The sequence below is a fragment of the Callithrix jacchus genome, chromosome 8 (genome assembly GCF_049354715.1).
Source record: "Callithrix jacchus isolate 240 chromosome 8, calJac240_pri, whole genome shotgun sequence".
NCBI lineage: Eukaryota > Metazoa > Chordata > Mammalia > Primates > Cebidae > Callithrix > Callithrix jacchus.
The window spans coordinates 25390254-25407466 of record NC_133509.1 but is presented as its reverse complement, the minus strand read 5'-3'; the positions used below and the strand labels follow the sequence as shown (position 1 = coordinate 25407466).

At 45.7% G+C, this 17213-nt stretch overlaps 1 protein-coding gene across 3 annotated transcripts in view; it reads left to right on the top strand.

Annotated features, from left to right (window-relative positions):
* The window catches only part of TBC1D2B (TBC1 domain family member 2B), a 76158-nt gene that overhangs the window by 13220 nt on the left and 45725 nt on the right, over positions 1–17213 (top strand). For 2 of the 3 annotated variants that reach the window (XM_054239520.2, XM_035259376.3), the window contains exon 2: positions 8415–8568. In XM_054239520.2, the coding sequence (XP_054095495.1) occupies positions 8415–8568 (154 nt within the window). Of the gene's footprint in view, positions 1–8414; positions 8569–14534; positions 14670–17213 lie in introns of those variants that run through there. The other variant, XM_035259377.3, reaches the window with a different exon arrangement.

The following is a 17213-nucleotide window of genomic DNA, read 5'->3' as shown; positions in this document are numbered from 1 at the left end:
TGGTAGGACCTGACCCTTTGGGAAGGAACCCAGAGTTCATAACCCGAAGTGGGTGATTGAGGTGGTGTGCAGCTGGCCAGCATCCTTTTGGTTGTATAAGGGATGCTAAGATGTTTGTACTGGGTCTTGAGCAAGTAGGAATTTGTTAAGGAGGTGTTAGTGCATTAGGAGCAGAGATTGTGAACGCTTTTATGAGCCTTTTGTGTGGGAGAAAGGGTATAGTTCTGTGGAGTGTGGGCAGTGTGGGCCAGATTTCTTGACACTTGGAAGCTGTAAGAGAATTTTACGCCTGGGATGTATCTGAGTTCATTGGTGAGGTGTCAGAAGAGGGTTTGGAGGGGGGAGACTGAGACAGCAAGTCCAGTTAGGAAGCTGTTGCAGAGGCCCAGGGATAGGTGAATCTGGGGACCCAGAGGCCCAGGGGTGAATCTGAGATTGTCAGGACGCATGAATCTGGGAGAGACCGACAAGGGAGTTTTTAGGACTAGGAGACCTGGCGATTCTGTTCTATTAGGCTGGAGAACTGTTTCTCTCCTCTCCGTATTTGCTTATGTGTGGTCTTGTTATTGCTCATAGCAGTCTGTTTTTGAGAAATGCCCTTAGAGCAGAATTGTGATTAAGAGTGGAAGCACCTTGTAGACTGATGGTCATGCCCTCTCCCAGTGACACTGTGCAGATCCCTCTAAGATTTGATGTGCAGAGGACCTTCTCTACTGATGTGGAGACCAGCATCTGATATAGTTTTATTTGTCCCTGAAGCCAACCCAGAGGTTTTTATTTGAACTTTGCTATTGATTGAGGTCATCAGCATTTCAATATTTGAGAAAAACCATAGAGGAACTTGTGATTCCTGCTGAAATGCTGAGAGGATTGATTTTGTTTTGGGCAGGCTCCCTCATCCTTCCCCTTGATAGCAAGTAGTGCAGACTCAGGTTTGAGTTTTTTTTTTTAATATCTTTTATTTTTGAGACAAAGTCTTGCTCTGTGACCAGGCTGGCGTACAGTGGTGTGATCTCAGCTCACTGCAACCTCCACCTCCCAGGTTCAAGCAATTCTCCTGCCTTAGCATCACGGTGCATGTGGCATTCGTTTTCTGTGTAGAGTCTTGTGGCTGCTGATCATACCTCAGTTTTAGCTAAACCTTCCCATGTGAATTTCTGCTATGCCACATTGCCTGATTTAAGTCCTGTTATCCCTTCCATACCTTTATAATTTCGTGGAAACCTATAAAATTGTTGTTGTAAGAGGCAGAAAGACACAGAAACTTAATTTTAATTATACAGGCTTTTTCTTCTAATTTAATGGTTTTTATTAAATTTACTTATTTATTAAATTCATTCATTTAGTGGTTTTTTATTAAATTCATTAGTTTATTAAATCTTGACTTAAATTTGCATTTATTTTCTCTGAAGATAGGTTTCTCACCCAGGGTATCACTTATCATTTTTTTTCCAGCTATTTAACCAGTTGTCCTAATGCCATTATATATATAAAATTATATATATATAAAATATAAAATTATATTTTTGGAGATGGGGTCTCACTCTGTTACCCAGCCTGGAGTACAGTGGTGTAATCATGGCTCATTGCACCCTCAACCTCCTGGACTCAAGAGATTCTCCCACCTCAGCCTTCTGAGTAGCTGGGACTACAAGCATCCACCACCACACCTGGCTCATTTTTGCATTTTTTGTAGAGATGAGATTTCACTGTGTTGCTCAGGTTGGTCTCCAACTCCTGGGTTCAATCAGTCTGCCTGCCTCTGCCTCCCAAAGTGCTGGGATCACAGGCATGAGCCACTGTGCCTGGCCCATTATTATTACAGTTTTAAGAGGCAGGGTCTTTTGTTTCTGTTTTTGTTTTTGAGACAGTTTCACTCTTGTTGCCTAGGCTGGAGTGCAGTGGTGGATTTCGGCCCACTGCAACCTCTGCCTCCTGGGTTTAAATGATTCTCCTGCCTCAGCCTCCCAGTTAGCTGGGATTATAGGAATGCACCCCACACCTGGCTAATTTTGGCATTTTTAATAGAGATGAGGTTTCACCATGTTGCCTAGGCTGGTCTTGAACTCCTGACCTCGGGTGATCTGCCCGCCTCAGCCTCCCAAAGTGCTGGGATGACAGGAGCGAGCCATGATGCCCAGCCAAGAAACAGTCTTGCTCTGTCATCCAGGTTGTATACAGATCTTGGCTCACTGTAGACTCCACCCCCTGGGCTCAAGGGATCCTCTCATGTCAGCCTCCTGAGTAGCTGGGACTAAAGTACACGCCACCATGCCTGGCTGATTTTTTTGTATTTTTGTTATTGTTGTTGTTGTTGTTGACATGGGGTTTTACCATGTTGCTCAGGCTGGTCTCAAACTCCTGAGCTCAAGTGATCCACCCGCCTGGGCCTCCCAAAGGGCTGGGATTACTAACATGAGCCACTGTGCCTGGTCTCTGGATTTCTTAATTGTATACCTAGGCATTTTGTATTGATTATAATTATGAACTTGTTTCCCACTGCTTGTTCTTGGCATGAAGGAAAACGTTTGCTTGCTGTGAGTGTCTCAGAGATAGGAATTAACCAGATCTCCAGTTCTATGTTCTTAGGGCTAACTACTGGACCTGGCCCAAGTAAGCCTCTTAATAATCATTTGTCAATCAAATGAACACTTTATGTACATGGTGCTGTCCCTTTTTCTTTTGGATTACTTTAGCTACATTGACAGGAATGGAACTGTGGCTCATAGAACGTGAACATTATCATGGCTTCTAAAATATGGTAAATTTTGATAGGTGGACATTGTTTACCAAAGGGTCAGAGACTCAGGGAATAAAAGCTTAGACAAACTTGTTGTTTAGTGGAGATAATGAGGCCCGACTCCCTGTAGATGCTGCTGGGTTGCTACTCCAGCCCCTCTCCTCACAATCAAGCTTTCTGCTGAGAGGGGGCCCTTCATATATGTGTACTGAAATCAGCTAACTTGTAATCAAACAGCTTTATTTTGGGACTTGTCTAAGCATCAAGTTGAGAGCTTGTAGGAGGCTGAGGGGAGTCTCTGGGGCCTAAGAGAAGAAACAGGTGGCCATGGCCTGTCACACAAGAGTGGGCTTCTGGGGTTTGGGCTACTGAAGACCTGGGGACAACAGCTTGTGGGAGCAGCTGGGGCATCACATGGTATTTCTCAGCCAGCTGTCAAGGACTGCATTCCCACCTCACACAGAATGTGGATGGCCTGCTTTTATTTTCTGAACGGGTGCCCTCATGTCTTGGTACCCAAAGGCAGCAGATGGCTGCCATGTAGAATTGTGCCCACCCAATCCTTATCTGCCCCTCTCCCTCCCCCAGGACGTTCATGCAGCCATGTAGGAGACAACTACAATGAACTACAATGGCTTTCCAAGATGTGTGGCTTGGTCTCTTACGTTGGGATCGGTGCCATATTTGACCTGGGATTTTAGCAGTGTTGAGGAAGTAGCAACAATTGAACATGAGAGGAGGAGTCAGATATTTGAGTGTTGAACTATATTCAAGGCACTGTGCAAGGCATCTTGGATCATGTTGAGACCAGCAGGTCTCTGGAACTTAGGTTAGTGAGGAACACCCAGGGAGTGTTCTCATCCCCATGGTAAGGCTACCTGGGCTATAAGGTTCTCTGAACTCCCTATTCAGAGAATGAAGAGAAAATGCACACCCAGGTCAGGGAAACCTGCTCTGAAAAGGTGGCCTTTGCATTGGACCTTGAAGGGTGAGTAGGAAGGAGCTGGAGAGACTGGTGTTAGGGGAGACTCAGGAGATGGACTGGGTGAGCCATCAGACAGCACATGCTGACTCCTGGCTCCTTGTTGAGTGCTTGCCTGGCATCGGCTCCCAATTCTCTGCTGATCTGTGGAGCTCTGCCTTGTCACTGTTCCTTCTAGCATAAGTGGAATGCCTGTCTGGTTCTCCAGAACTTGGGACCACAGCATTTCAAATGGTTATTCTGAGGGGTAGGGGGGCAGATGGTGATCCTTTCCCAGTCCTCACCCCTCTGGCGGGTGTCTTTGGTGAGTGCTGTGTGATTGTGGCGGTAAGCTTCTGTACTGACTGGCTCATTGTCACAGTTGAGCTGATGCTCACAGGAGGAAACTCGTGGTGATAGACCCAGCAAGGTACAGCCAGATCACTCAAAGGTCCTACTTAGCCCACTTTGGGAGCGCTGAATAGAGGCACGAAAGCCGTGTCCTTTATTCTTGACATAAAGGAAAATGTTTGCTTGTTGTGAGTATCTCAGAAGTAGGAATTAAGCAGATCTCCTCCAGTTCCCAGGAGTCAACCAGGTGTCTCGCACAGATGCCTGGGTTCCTCGAGAATGTTGGCCTCTCTTTGGACTTTAATGGACCATGGGGTGGTTGGAGCTATGGAGGCACCTATTTAAAGAGAGAAGTTATCTTGAGTTATAAGGTGCTATGGAAGGGCAGTGGTGTTGGTTGCCCCACACACCTATGGGCCCCATGCTCTTGGCCTACATTATAATTCCGAAGTGCTGTTTCCTGCCAAGCCAAATCTCCCACCAATCCTGGCTCTTAAAATGGAATATATTTGCCATTGTGGTATAGACCATCACTGTTCAGTAAAGATATGATGTGAACCACATATATACTTTAGAAGTTTTAGCCACTCTAAACTGATGAAATTAATTTTAATACTATTTTATTTGAGTCAGTGTATCCAAAAGATTTTATCATGTGGCACTGACCACCTTTCACATGCTCAATAGTCACTAATGGCTAGTGGCTACTGTGTTGGACAGGGCAGATCTGGACTAATTTATTGGCACTGGGATGATGAAGAGGCTAGTTTGTGATTATACATTTAATTAGGCCTGAGCTGAGTAGCTGGGATTACAGACGCCCGGCTAATTTAAAAAATATTTTTAGTAGAGACGGGGTTTCACCCTGTTGGCCAGGCTGGTCTCGAACTCCTGACCTCAGGTAACGCCTGCCCTGGCCTCCCAAAGTACTGGGATTACAGGCATGAGCCACCATGCCCGGCCGTCTAGTTTTTTTTTGGAAGGAAATGAACCCAGTTAATCAGTGTCTTGATTAACTGCCTATTGACCAGAGTTCTGCAGTATGATATAATATCATGTGATCTAAAAGTTTTGCCTGGGGAATTTAGTGAGAGATGACTCAGAGGTCATTAATTGTTAGATTTAATACTCAGAGATTTAAAGGGAAAGGATTTCTTATAAAAAGCAGATTTTTCCGGGTGCCTGCATTGTCAGAGGCAGCTGGAGAGGTTGGTTCAGATCTGCCGTAGTGAGTGTGTGCCAGCTTCTCCGAGCAGCCTGTGGCTCCCAAGCATAAATAGAAACACAGCCGCGTGTGCAGGCTGAACGACAGGAAGTAGAGCAAGTGTATGGGCACTTCCCTGGCTAGAGCAGAAGGCTCCCAGCCCACCCCTGGCATGGGGATGGAGGGGCCAGGTAGTCAGGGAGCTGGTAGGAGGACCAGACACACACATTCCCCAACAAAAACACACACTTGCCTCTAAGGGGCGGTGGGAGGGTTGGCAGAGTAGGCTCACAGTATTGACTCCCTGTATGACCTAGGCAAGTCACTTTCCTTTCTGGGCCTCTGTCCTCTCATCTGCAAAAAAACAGGGAGGCTTGGGTGGGCTTTGGGCTCTGAATTTGGCTGTGATTGTATCTCTCAGTTCCTAACTTGCCTGGTGACTCTCCTCTCTCCTCCCGTGGGAATGCTTGTGTGCTCTTTGTCCTGCCCCAGGGCCAGGCTAAGCTCCCGTGTCTACCCTGCAACCAGCCTGCCGCCCAAACTCCATGCTGCAGTTCGTGGATCTCTCAAGTGGGCTCACGGCCTCTGGCCTGAGCTAATCTCCTCCTTCTATGCAAACTGTGCACCTGCCTTCTCCTCACCACCATTTACCAGCGGTGCCCTTGTCTGATAATGTTAGTGCCCTGCTAAGTTCCCCATTACACCTCTTTAGGAAGGCACACAAGTCCCTTCAGGGCCAGGTCCTTGCCACACACCAGCCTCACCTTACTCCTGCTGTCTGGCTTTTGCACTTTTGTAGACATTCTTCTCTCTTTCTGAACTTCTTTTCCTCTGGCCACTGCCTGCTTCCCCTTTAAGACCAGGCTCCTGTATCATTTTCTGATGAATTCACTTATTCCTTCATATATGTATTCAGTAAATACTGCCCTGCTATGTGCCTGACACAGAGCTAGATGCTAGAGAAATGGAACATCTTGGAGTTTGTTTCTTGGAGAAGATAGACAGCAAGCGAATACTTTGACGCTTTTGACCCTGCATGTGGCAGGTGTCCTGAACTTTGAGTACCTTGTCCTTTGCTGCACCTCCCCTCCTTGGCTGTGTGTCCTTCCTCAGTGCTCTCCTGTCATGCCAGCCCTGCCTCACAGGCTCTGCTTTCTGTCGTAGCACTTAATGCAGCATGGAAACTACGGGTTGGTTTTCCCGGCTTTCTCACTAGTCCAGCCCCAGGTCCGGGTACCTCACAGGTGCTCGGCAAATGTTGGTTGAAGGAATGGGTGAAATGGCAGCTTGACTGATAGTTGGAAGAACTTTCTGTAAAATATCCAAAGATCCTGTAATGAACGCTTTTCTTTATCTGGGGCCAGGTGTGCAAGTGTCACTAAAAAGACCCAGGTTATAGCCACGGCACCCAGAGGTTTGCTTGTAGGTAGTAGTAGTTTGGTCTAGGCCTATCTCTTGCTGTCAGGCCTGCAGAGCCATTTTCTTCACTGCCTCGGATCTTGGGAACCAGTATGTATGGTGTCTGTACATGTCACTGAATGCCAGTGTCGATGAGATTCCCATAATCCTGTCATGGCAGCCTTCCTTCATGGGACTCCTTTGCAGGGGTAGCCTGGAGACCATGACCCATTCCTGCAGTCCAGTTTGTTTATAGTTAGGTTCATTGTTTTGGGTCCCCTCCCCGATCTTGGTTGATTTTTTTTTTTTAATGAGATTCACTCTTTATATATATCATTCTATGATTTTGGACAAATGCATAGAATCGTGATTTTACCACCAGAGCCATGATGCAGAACAGTTCTGTTACCCACAAATTCTCATGCTGCCCCTTTGTAGTCAGCTCCTCCCCTCCCCAGCAAGCCCTGGCAAGCACAGGTTTGTTTTTTGTCCTTACAATTTTGCCTTTTTAGGCTGTTACATAAATGGCAGCATACAGTATATAGCCTTTTGGGTCTGGGTTCTTTCACTTAGCAATATGCATTTAATATTTATCCATGTGTAGGAATTGATAATGTGCTCCTTTTTATTGCTGATAGTATTTTATTGTATGGATGTACCACAGTTTTTTTTTTTAAGCCTTTCACCAGATGAAGTTCTCTTTTTTTGGCAATTATGAATAAAACCTCTATAAATATTCACATACAGGTCTTTGTGCAAATATGTTTTCATTCGTCTTGGGTGGCTATATGTAGGGGTGGCTTGCCAGGTCGGTTGGTAAATGTATGTTTAACTTTATTTTTATTTATTTATTTATTTATTTTTTTTGAGATGGAGTTTCACTCTTGTTACCCAGGCTGGAGTGCAATGGTGCGATCTCGGCTCACCACAACCTCTGCCTCCTGGGTTCAGGCAATTCTCCTGCCTCAGCCTCCTGAGTAGCTGGGATTACAGGCATGCGCCACCATGCCCAGCTGATTTTCTGTGTTTTTAGAAGAGACGGGGTTTCACCATGTTGACCAGGATGGTCTCAATCTCTTGACCTTGTGATCCACTTGCCTCGGCCTCCCAAAGTGCTGGGATTACAGGCGTGAGCCACCGCGCCCGGCCATGTTTAACTTTATAAGGAACTGCTAAGCTGTCTTCTAAAGTAGCTGCACCATGCTGCATTCCGCCAGCAGCTTATGCAGTTCTAGCTGCCCTGCACCCTTGTCAGCACTTGGCGTTGTCAACTTTTTGAAATATTAGCCATTCTAATAGGAGTGCCAGCTAGGTTTTAATCTGTGGTTTTCTTTATATATCCTCAGATGCTGACGGAGCTTAAATACCATTATTTCATGTGATTTGGCAACTCTGTCGTTTAGACCTATGTAAGATTTTATTTCCGAAGATGGGATTTATGGGTGGTCATAGTGAAGGAGCAGCAGTATTATCACACCTTCCTAAACTGTTTTGAGGAAAATGTTACACTGCATTATTCTTTAATTTTAGAATTTAAAAAGACTTTTTAATTGGGTTCAGTTCTTTATGTTACAATTGCTGTTTGCTTGACCAACTCATCATGAGCAAAAGCTGCTATTCTTGTAACTGAGATTTCCTTGATCTGTTCATCTTAACTCTCACAGGGCAAGGTGAACAGTCTGTACTCATGAGACATACAGTTTTTAAGCTCTTCATCTTACTGGTGCCCATAACATGTTTTTCCTCCTTTCTCTTTCTAGGCTCCCAATCGCCAGCTCATGACTTACTGGTTGCAGGAGCTTCAGCAGAAGAGATGGGAATATTGTAACAGTCTTGACATGGTCAAGTGGGACAGCGGGACCTCTCCAACTCCTGGGGATTTTCCTAAGGGTCTTGTAGCCAGAGATAACACCGGTAAGGCAAAAATAAAGGGGAGCTGTGTCAGTTCTTTGTGTAAGCCAGTTGATACCACACATTAACTTAGCAGTGAATGAAAATGAATTCAGAAAGAAAGTAATAATGATGGACAGCATTCCACAGTTGCCCAGCACCTCCATGTACGAAGCTTATGCAAGCCCAGTGACGGCCTTGGAATCAGACAAGGCCCATGCCAAGCATATGGAAAAGGTGATATGACTAAGGTCAGCATGTAGCAAGTGGTGCTGCTGTAAGCCTAGGTCTGACTGTGGGACCAGCCTTTCTACCACGCCTAACGATGAAGTCCTCAGGCCTAAATAGTCATGCCTGGGCAGACTTGCCAGGGCTGACAGGTGTTTGTATACACTAGGAAGGTGTTCTCAAAACATTCCACTTGTAATTCTCTAGTGTTTCCCAGCAAGACTTTAACCTTCAGATACTGATTTCATTCTATTCTGGATTCATGGCATTTCTATAACTCATGGTCTTCCCTGGCCATTTACAGCGTAGAGATAACCTCTAGTAAGAACAGGACAACAATTATTTGCTGCTCATCCCACCCCCCTGCAAAGACTGTGAAGATGGTATAATCAGGGACAGGAGCAGAGCTGCAGGGGCTTTCAATGATGCTCACTGTTCTCCGATTGGATGTGTTTTTTCCAGGTCCTTGGTCTCTCACTCACCCAAGAATGGGGAGGAGACCCAGGCAGCGCAGTGATATTGTTCAAGTAAATAACGGATTCAAAAAGCTTTGTAGAAAAGTGATTTATTAGGCAGAGAGAGAGAGAGCAAGCTCCCATGCTGTCGTGGGAGGGCATCCAGAGATGGAGTCTGCACAGGTAAGGGGCAAGGGACTTTTAATCTGGGAGTTACTCCTGCCCCATTCAAGTTCTTGTCCCATGAGAGGAGTTCCTTCAAACTGCTGCTGGAGTGATTGATCTTTCGCTTTGATATCGCATTGGCCGCCAGCCCCACAGTCCTCCCAGAGCTTTTCATGGGCTTTATAAACAAAGGAAGCCCACCTGGGCAATCTACCTAGCCTGAGCGCTCGCAAGTTAGACAACTCTAGTTCCTGAGTGCAGATGTGAATGAAGAAAGGTCGGGCATGTCGCTGGGAAATTTCTGCCTTTGAAACCACGCCCCTTGTGGACTTGGGAAGAGAAGTTAACACAGTCCCCCAATGGGACTCTTTTTTGGCCCTCCTCTCCATACAGGGAAAAGAACACATCCAGGAAAAAAAAAAAAACAGCCTCCTGAGTTCCAAAGTAGGGTCTAAAAGGCCAGGCCATTGTACTAGTATTTTTGAAAGACCCATGGAGTGCACATTAAAAGGAGTAGACACAGTAAGGACTAGTTCTAATGCTTTCATAAAGTGATGTTGTCTGCACTTTGTAAAACCCATGGGACCTTCTGCTCAGCAGAACACAGGGCTGTATCCAAGTTTCCTGTCCCACCAACGATGGCGTTGGCACACATGGGGCTGATTTCTCCAGAAACAAATGCCTTCTTAGACAAAGTTTTCATCTCCAAATTTGCCAATCTTGTATTTACTTGTCCTGGTATCTTTCAGCAGGTTACCCTCTTATAAGTGAGAAATTACTGTATATACTTTGTGCCTATTGATATATTTTCTGTGAGAGTTCTTAGGTCACTTTCATGACTGTCTTAGCCCTCAGACTATCCCAAGTTCTGAGATTATGCCTTTATTTTCAACTTTGTGTCCCCTTATATTTAGTTCAGGGTCGAGTCATTGGTAATTGAGTTGTTTTGAAAGCCACTATTAATAGTGCTTTTCATCAGAAGGAGCTCCTAACTGGGTGTCGGAGTCACTTGGAGCATTTGGAAACCCTGTGGGAACAGGCAGCGTTCATGAGCATAGCCAGTGCCTTTGGCACAGGAGGTACTCAGTTTGCCTCAGTTCCTGTGTTCTAAGGACACAAAGTGCTTCTTTCTAGCAAAGATTCAGGGATGTTAAACCGAAAGGAGGACAACGAAGTGGTGCCCAGCCCTATAATCTCTTTGTCACACCTGCCCTTCCTGCTTCTAAGCCAAAATGCTGTGGTTGGAGAGCCAGAGAAAACATCTGAAGCCCGTGTTTGTTTCTCTTCCTTTGGTTTGGGGACTCCTGGTGTGGAATTGAGTATTTGAGTAAATGCCATCTGACATTTACTCATTTATTCAGCGAGGTAGACACTCAAGATGAGCTTGGTCCCTCTCCTCACAGAATTTCTAGTCAAGCAAGGTGGTTTTGCAGAGGAGAAATGAGAGAAATGTGAGGGAAGGGTGCATGCTGGTACCATGGGCTGTGAGTGGACTGTGCACATCTTCTGGCAGTTAGGGCCTCTCTGAGGAAGAGCATCGAAGCCAAGGCCTGGAGGATGGCCAGGAATTAGGTAGAGAGGAGGGGAGTCAGATGAGAGGGCTGGACTGCATGCCTTCCCAGAGCTGCAGTCAGGATGGCTGCCGGCTGGAAGCAGTTGTGGGGAGCCAGCTGAACCTGGGGGCACACTGGGGCCCAGAGCTAGGGCCGGGAGAGACTTGACAGCTGGCCTTGGGATTTTGGACTTTGTCCTAAGAGCAGTGGAGTGCCTCTGAAGATTTTGTAGATAGAAATGACTGCAACTTTAGATTTCTATTAATTTTTAGATAGCTTCTAAGATCAAATAATGAAACTCTGGGCCGCTGAGCAATATGTGAGAGTATAATAGGGAGTCAAAAAATCTAAATCAGGAAGTCAAGAAGAAAAGGCTGTATTTTAGCCCCTTTTGTTTTATCATCAGAGATAAAATCTAGTTCAAAGATAAATTGTGTTGTTATATGGCAGAGCAGCCCAAGCTATCTCTGACTCTGTTTTCCATCGCTGGAGTGTATTAGCTTTCCTGCTTATGCTAGCTGCCCCTGGAGGTGTCACCTACATCAAAAAGGGGAATGCTTTCTCACAAACCTGTGGCTTATGTATCATTAGCTGGAACTGTCACACGGCCATTCCTGACTGGAAGAAATCTGCGAAGCCAAGTATTTTAGCTGAGCTTATAACCACGATCAAAACCAAGGTCTGGACGTAAGGAAAAGCTGGATTGAATGTTCATTAAGGAGCTGGCACTGTTGTCTAATTGCTTACATTAATTTTTTTTTTCTAGAATCTATGTTGAATAAGAGACTTCCCTGTGTTCCCAAGTCCCAGGAATTTGCAGCTTTATTATTAGTCAATATCTGTTCTGTCTGCCTTCTGTAGCCTCTGAAGGCATGCCACGCCTCAAATACCATTCCACATCCTCTTCTGTGTTTGAAAAGATAAGGATCTAGTTTCAACACAAACGAATAATTTGCATAAAGATACAATCAGGGGTCCACAAACCTTTATAGCTGTTGATAATGAGGTAGCTAGAACCCAAAGGGAATACCCATAAGGCTGATAGCCTCATTACAGGATGTGTGTCTAGTACATTCTGTTTACTTTATTCCCCACATAACTAGTAAGAAAACAAGCCAGGTTTAACAAGGCTCTGCTTTTTTTTTTTTTTAAGACTTCTTGAAAGTTCATGAGTACTAAAGCACTCAAGGTCGTAGCAGGCTCAAATGCCCAAGTGCCTGTTTGAATATGGATGATATTTCTTGCAGAAAATTGTATTGCGAAGACAGTTTAAGGGATGACCACACCTTTCCTCCCCTGAAGCAGCTGCATTATTAGGTAGTTGAACTGTTACAACCTTAACAGCTTGTGTGCATGGGGATGGCGTGGGAGGGGTAGCTGCAACTTTGAGTCCTCAGGCAGCCTGGGTTGTGCTCTTGATGCAGGGTGTAGAGGGCTGCCAGAAGGAAAGCCATCAGGTGGAATGCAGGCCCCGCGTAGACAGTGCCATAGGAGTTACATATCATCTTTTAGTGTTGTGATTCCATACAGAGATCAAGGAAGCTATGCTTTTGTGTAATCCTTGTAAAATGCTGCAGAATGCCATAAGTTCGTGTGAGGTATCAGTCACGATAGTTACCAGTGTTGTGTCTGAGAGGCAGCATGGAGAGAGCTTGTGGGACCTTGAGCACATCATGGTTTCCCCATCTGTGAAGCAAGATGCTCTCTAAACCAGGTTCCTTCTGCTTTGAAGATTCTATGAAATTGTGAAAGAATGTGACTGTGGGAGCGGGATGGGAGGGAGTTGCTGAGTGGCAGTTCTGTCTGGGAGGATCCTGCTGGAGAGGGTGGGAAAGGAGACTGTCTGGACCAGGCTTGGAGTTTGGTGCCAGCAGAGACATCCTCATCCTAGATTTGGTGGGACTTGATGCAGGTGAGCGTAGGGGTTGATGTGGCTGTGAATGGGATGGTGGCTGAGCCAGATGGCAGGAGAACAGGGAGGGGTGGAAAGGAAAAGAGGTGACCCCACATCCCAATTCAGGGAGTCTGTTGGAGGCAAGGTGGAGGAGAGAGGGAAGTCAGGAGGGATGATGAGTATAAACCCATTCAAGAACTGCAGGGGCCTTTGCTGCCTTCTGCCCTGTTGTTTCAGCCCACAGAAGGCCTTTCCTCCTGTGCCATGTTAGCAAGTTCCTGTCTTTTATGGATTCATTTGGTCATTTAACCAATATGTATTATGTCGCTCCTCTATGCTGGGTGTTGGATATGCAGCTGTTAGCAAATCATATAGGGGTTCAGTTCTCACAGATTTGTGTCCTTGGTAGGGGTAGGGGACCGGACATATGGACTGGCCCATCCTGGGGCCTCTCAGGACCCGGTGGCTTGCCGCCTCTCCTTTTTGGTGCTTGGGTGTACACGGTGTCCTCACCTGTGAGATATTTCTACTCCTCCTGACTGCTCCTTCACAATAAGTATTAAAACTCACATTGATAAATAAATTTTTTTTCAGATGAAGCCCACCCTGTCTTCTTCCACCTCCCAGTGTTCACGCCCAGACTTCTGTTTGCTGTGTCCTTTGATTCATATGGGGCAACCCTTTCCCAGCCCTCTTTCCTCCTTTCTTGGATGCAGCCTCAGGCCTGGGTTGGGTTTTATGAGAATTCTCCCACTGTACACAGTTCTGTACTCTGCAGAGGTTGCTGGCGGAGCACCTGAGACGGCAGGAGAGGAGATGGAGCCTCACTGAGGCAGTCCAGAAGTAGGCAGGAGCCACCCCTGTGCAGGGAGTCCCGTTAGGAGGAGACTTTGAGCATCACGTGTTAGAATGCAGAAAGTGGGAAGGGATCTTGGAGACAAGGGAGGCTGAGACTGCCCAGGGTCACACTGGATTTAGAGGCGGTGCTGGAATCAGAACTAGGAAATGGGAACAGTGCAGTCAGAAACTCCCACAGAGTTGTGATGTAGGCATTTGAAAATGTTTAAAAAGAACAGAGATCTAAACACAAAAACCATCAGGCACAGACCTTCTTTCCCCACTGTAGCTGTGAGACAGAAGACATTTCATTGACACCAGTCCAGCCTCTTAAAATCTTCGGGGAAGTGTTGCCATGTCCTAGTTTGTGTTTTCCCTTAATGTCCTTCTTGAGGCAGTTCCTGCATGCTAATGTTAGGACATGTATTGAGGAGAAGCCAGCAGCTCTGCTTTTAATTAAGTAAATCTCACATGGTCTCTTAAAAAACAAAAACCAGACAAAAGTAGCAGTAACAGCAAAAATGTATTAAGCTGGAGAAGAGCTGCTTTTTCAAATCAGATAATTACTTTTAGAAATTGTCCTCCAACATGTTCCTCCCTGGTCTCCGGTCCCTTTTCTCCACCCCTCCCCGGGGCCTCTGAGTTCCTCAGGAAGTATTTCCAGTATGGGCTGTGGGTTGCTGCATGGCCTGGGGTTTTCTTGGTAATAGGCACTTCGCCACATGAGCATTTGACAATCGATTTTGCAGAGGGACCATTCATCACCTTGCTACTAGCCCACACAGGAAGGAGAGGCTGGACTCAGCCTGTAACAGAAATGTGTACACTTTGTTGTGTTTATTTCCTGACTTGGCTTAGAATTGTGATGATGATCGTAAGACCAGCCTTTGAAGTAAAGGAGTTTGAGCTGCACCTGTACCCCGTATGCCCGTAGACTGACACACTCACCAACATTGAGCACCCCCGCAACTCCCAGCACCATGCCCTCCTCTGGTAGGTGTACTCATCTCTACCTGCCTTGGCAATATTTATATTCTGCAGGGGCAGGAGTCCGGGTTCTGGCCCTGGCTCTGGACTCTAGTGTCCTGACAGATAACTGGGCTGGATTAGTGGTGTTTGAACTTTTTTTCCTTTTGTTTACTGGAACTTCTTTTCCAAATAAAATCTTAAAGGGAACGCCAGAGGAACTGCTGAGGCTGAAGCTGAGCGTGGGACCCCCCCCCCATTGCCATCCTCTTCTTCTAGAAGTCCCCTAGGCATCTCCTGGAACCCTAAGACCCATCAGAGGAAAGATCTGGATCCCAAGGACTGAATGTATTTATTCTGTGGTGACTTGGAGCTTGACATGTTACTATTTTACTTATGTCTCTCTCCTGGATGTGTTTTAGTTTACAGGGAAAGCACTGTCTCATTGGTGGTTGTGCCCTCAGTGCCTCGTGCTTGATACATGATAGTAAAACCAAGAACTGGCAATTTGTAGTCATTTGTACCTTCTTGCCTCTTGACTCAAGAGGCTGCAGTGAGCTGTGGTCACACCACCGCAGTCCAACCCTCAGTTTGAGACCCATTCTTAAAAAGAAAAAAAAAAAGTGGGTACTCTGTTACCAAGCTTGTAATTCTTCTGTTCTCAGCACACCGTCTTGCTTTTCCTAGTCAGAACCCACGTTAAGCCATGGCTCTCCCGGCCAGAGCCTAATTACCCTGATAGATACACAGAGGTTGTTTACTCATGGCACGCCCAAGATACTTTCCCAGTGTGTTCTTGAAGCCCTTCCTCCACTGACTGTGGTCAGTCAAGTCAGAACCCGCCTACACAGTGCAGGCCCATCATACAGCGTTCAGGATGTTGATTTCCAAGCCGGTGCAGCCCAGTACTCCCTGCTTTCTGCTTTCTTTGCCAGTGCTCAGTGACCTCTACAAAGGCCTGTCCTCTTGACTCTGATTGTGTGCTCATCTGATTAGAAACGAATTTTTCTTGGTTGGGTGCAGTGGCTTAACGCCTATAATCCCAGCACTTTGGGAGGCCAAGGTGGAAGGATCGCTTGAGCCTAGGCATTCAAGACTAGCCTAGACAACATGGCAAAACCGTCTCTACAAAAAACAAAACAAAAATTAGCTGGGCATGGTGGTGCATTCCAGTAGTCCCAGCTACTTGGGATGCTGAGGTGAGAGGATTACACAAGCCTGGGAAGTTGAGGCTGCAGTGAGCTGTGTCCACAGAGACCCTGGCTCAAAAAAAAAAGAAAATAATTTTTCTTGAATATCAATGGTCAGCAGTCAATTCTGATTTCGCAGAAAGAGTTGGTTGATTTTGTTGATACAGAGATACATTAAAAAGAAGTGTAGAATGGGCTGGGCGCGGTGGCTCAAGCCTGTAATCCCAGCACTTTGGGAGGCCGAGGCGGGTGGATCACGAGGTCAACAGATCGAGACCATCCTGGTCAACATGGTGAAACCCCGTCTCTACTAAAAATTACAAAAAATTAGCTGGGCATGGTGGTGCGTGCCTGTAATCCCAGCTACTCAGGAGGCTGAGGCAGGAGAATTGCCTGAACCCAGGGGGCGGAGGTTGCGGTGAGCCGAGATTGTGCCATTGCACTCCAGCCTGGGTAACAAGAGCGAAACTCCGTCTCAAAAAAAAAAAAAACAAAAACAAAAAGAAGTGTAGATCAAATTGATTGTTGTAATATTAAATTCTGTTTAAGTATGTCCTATCTCAGAGAGATTATGTCATATGGCAGGTGAGAATTCTACCACTGAAACACCAGTGCAGATTATGTCATTTGGAAGAATACAAAGTATTCCTAGTTAGAAATGTTTTTATTGGCCAGGCATGGTGGCTCACACCGGTAATCCCAGCACTTTGAGAGGCTGAGGTGGGTGGATCACCTGGGGTCAGGAGTTTGTGACCAGCCTGGCCAACATGGTGAAACCCCGTCTCTACCAAAAATACAAAAATTAGCTGGGCATGGTGGCGGGCACCTGTAATCCCAGCTACTTGGGAAGCTGAGGCAGGAGAATCACTTGAAACCAGGAGGAGGAGGTTGCAGTGAGCTGAGACTGTGCCACAGCACTCCAGCCTGGCAACAAGAGTTAAATTCCAGCTCCGAGAGAAAAAAAAAAAAAAAGAAATGGTTTTGTAAAAAAAAATTTTTAAGTAACTTTTTATTCTGGGAAATTTTAAACATATACAAAGAATAACATAATGTTACCTCCAGTTTTATTGGGTGGTGTCAACAATAATTACTACCCCTCTTGTTTCATTGATAAACCGCTTTGATATTTTGAAGCAAATAACATGTTACGTGAAGCAAATATTAGTATGTATTTGTTAAAAACAAAATATTGTTATTTTGAAGTAAATCCTAAATATCATATTATTTCCACCTCGAATATTTTAAACACTTACATTTTAAAGATGTGTTGTGATGCTTCATCATGCTTTAGCATCACTGTTTGCTTGTGAATTTACTGGACTGCTCTTCTTTGATGTGCAAACTTGATATTTTTTCAGTGTCACTCTTTACAAGTATTAGC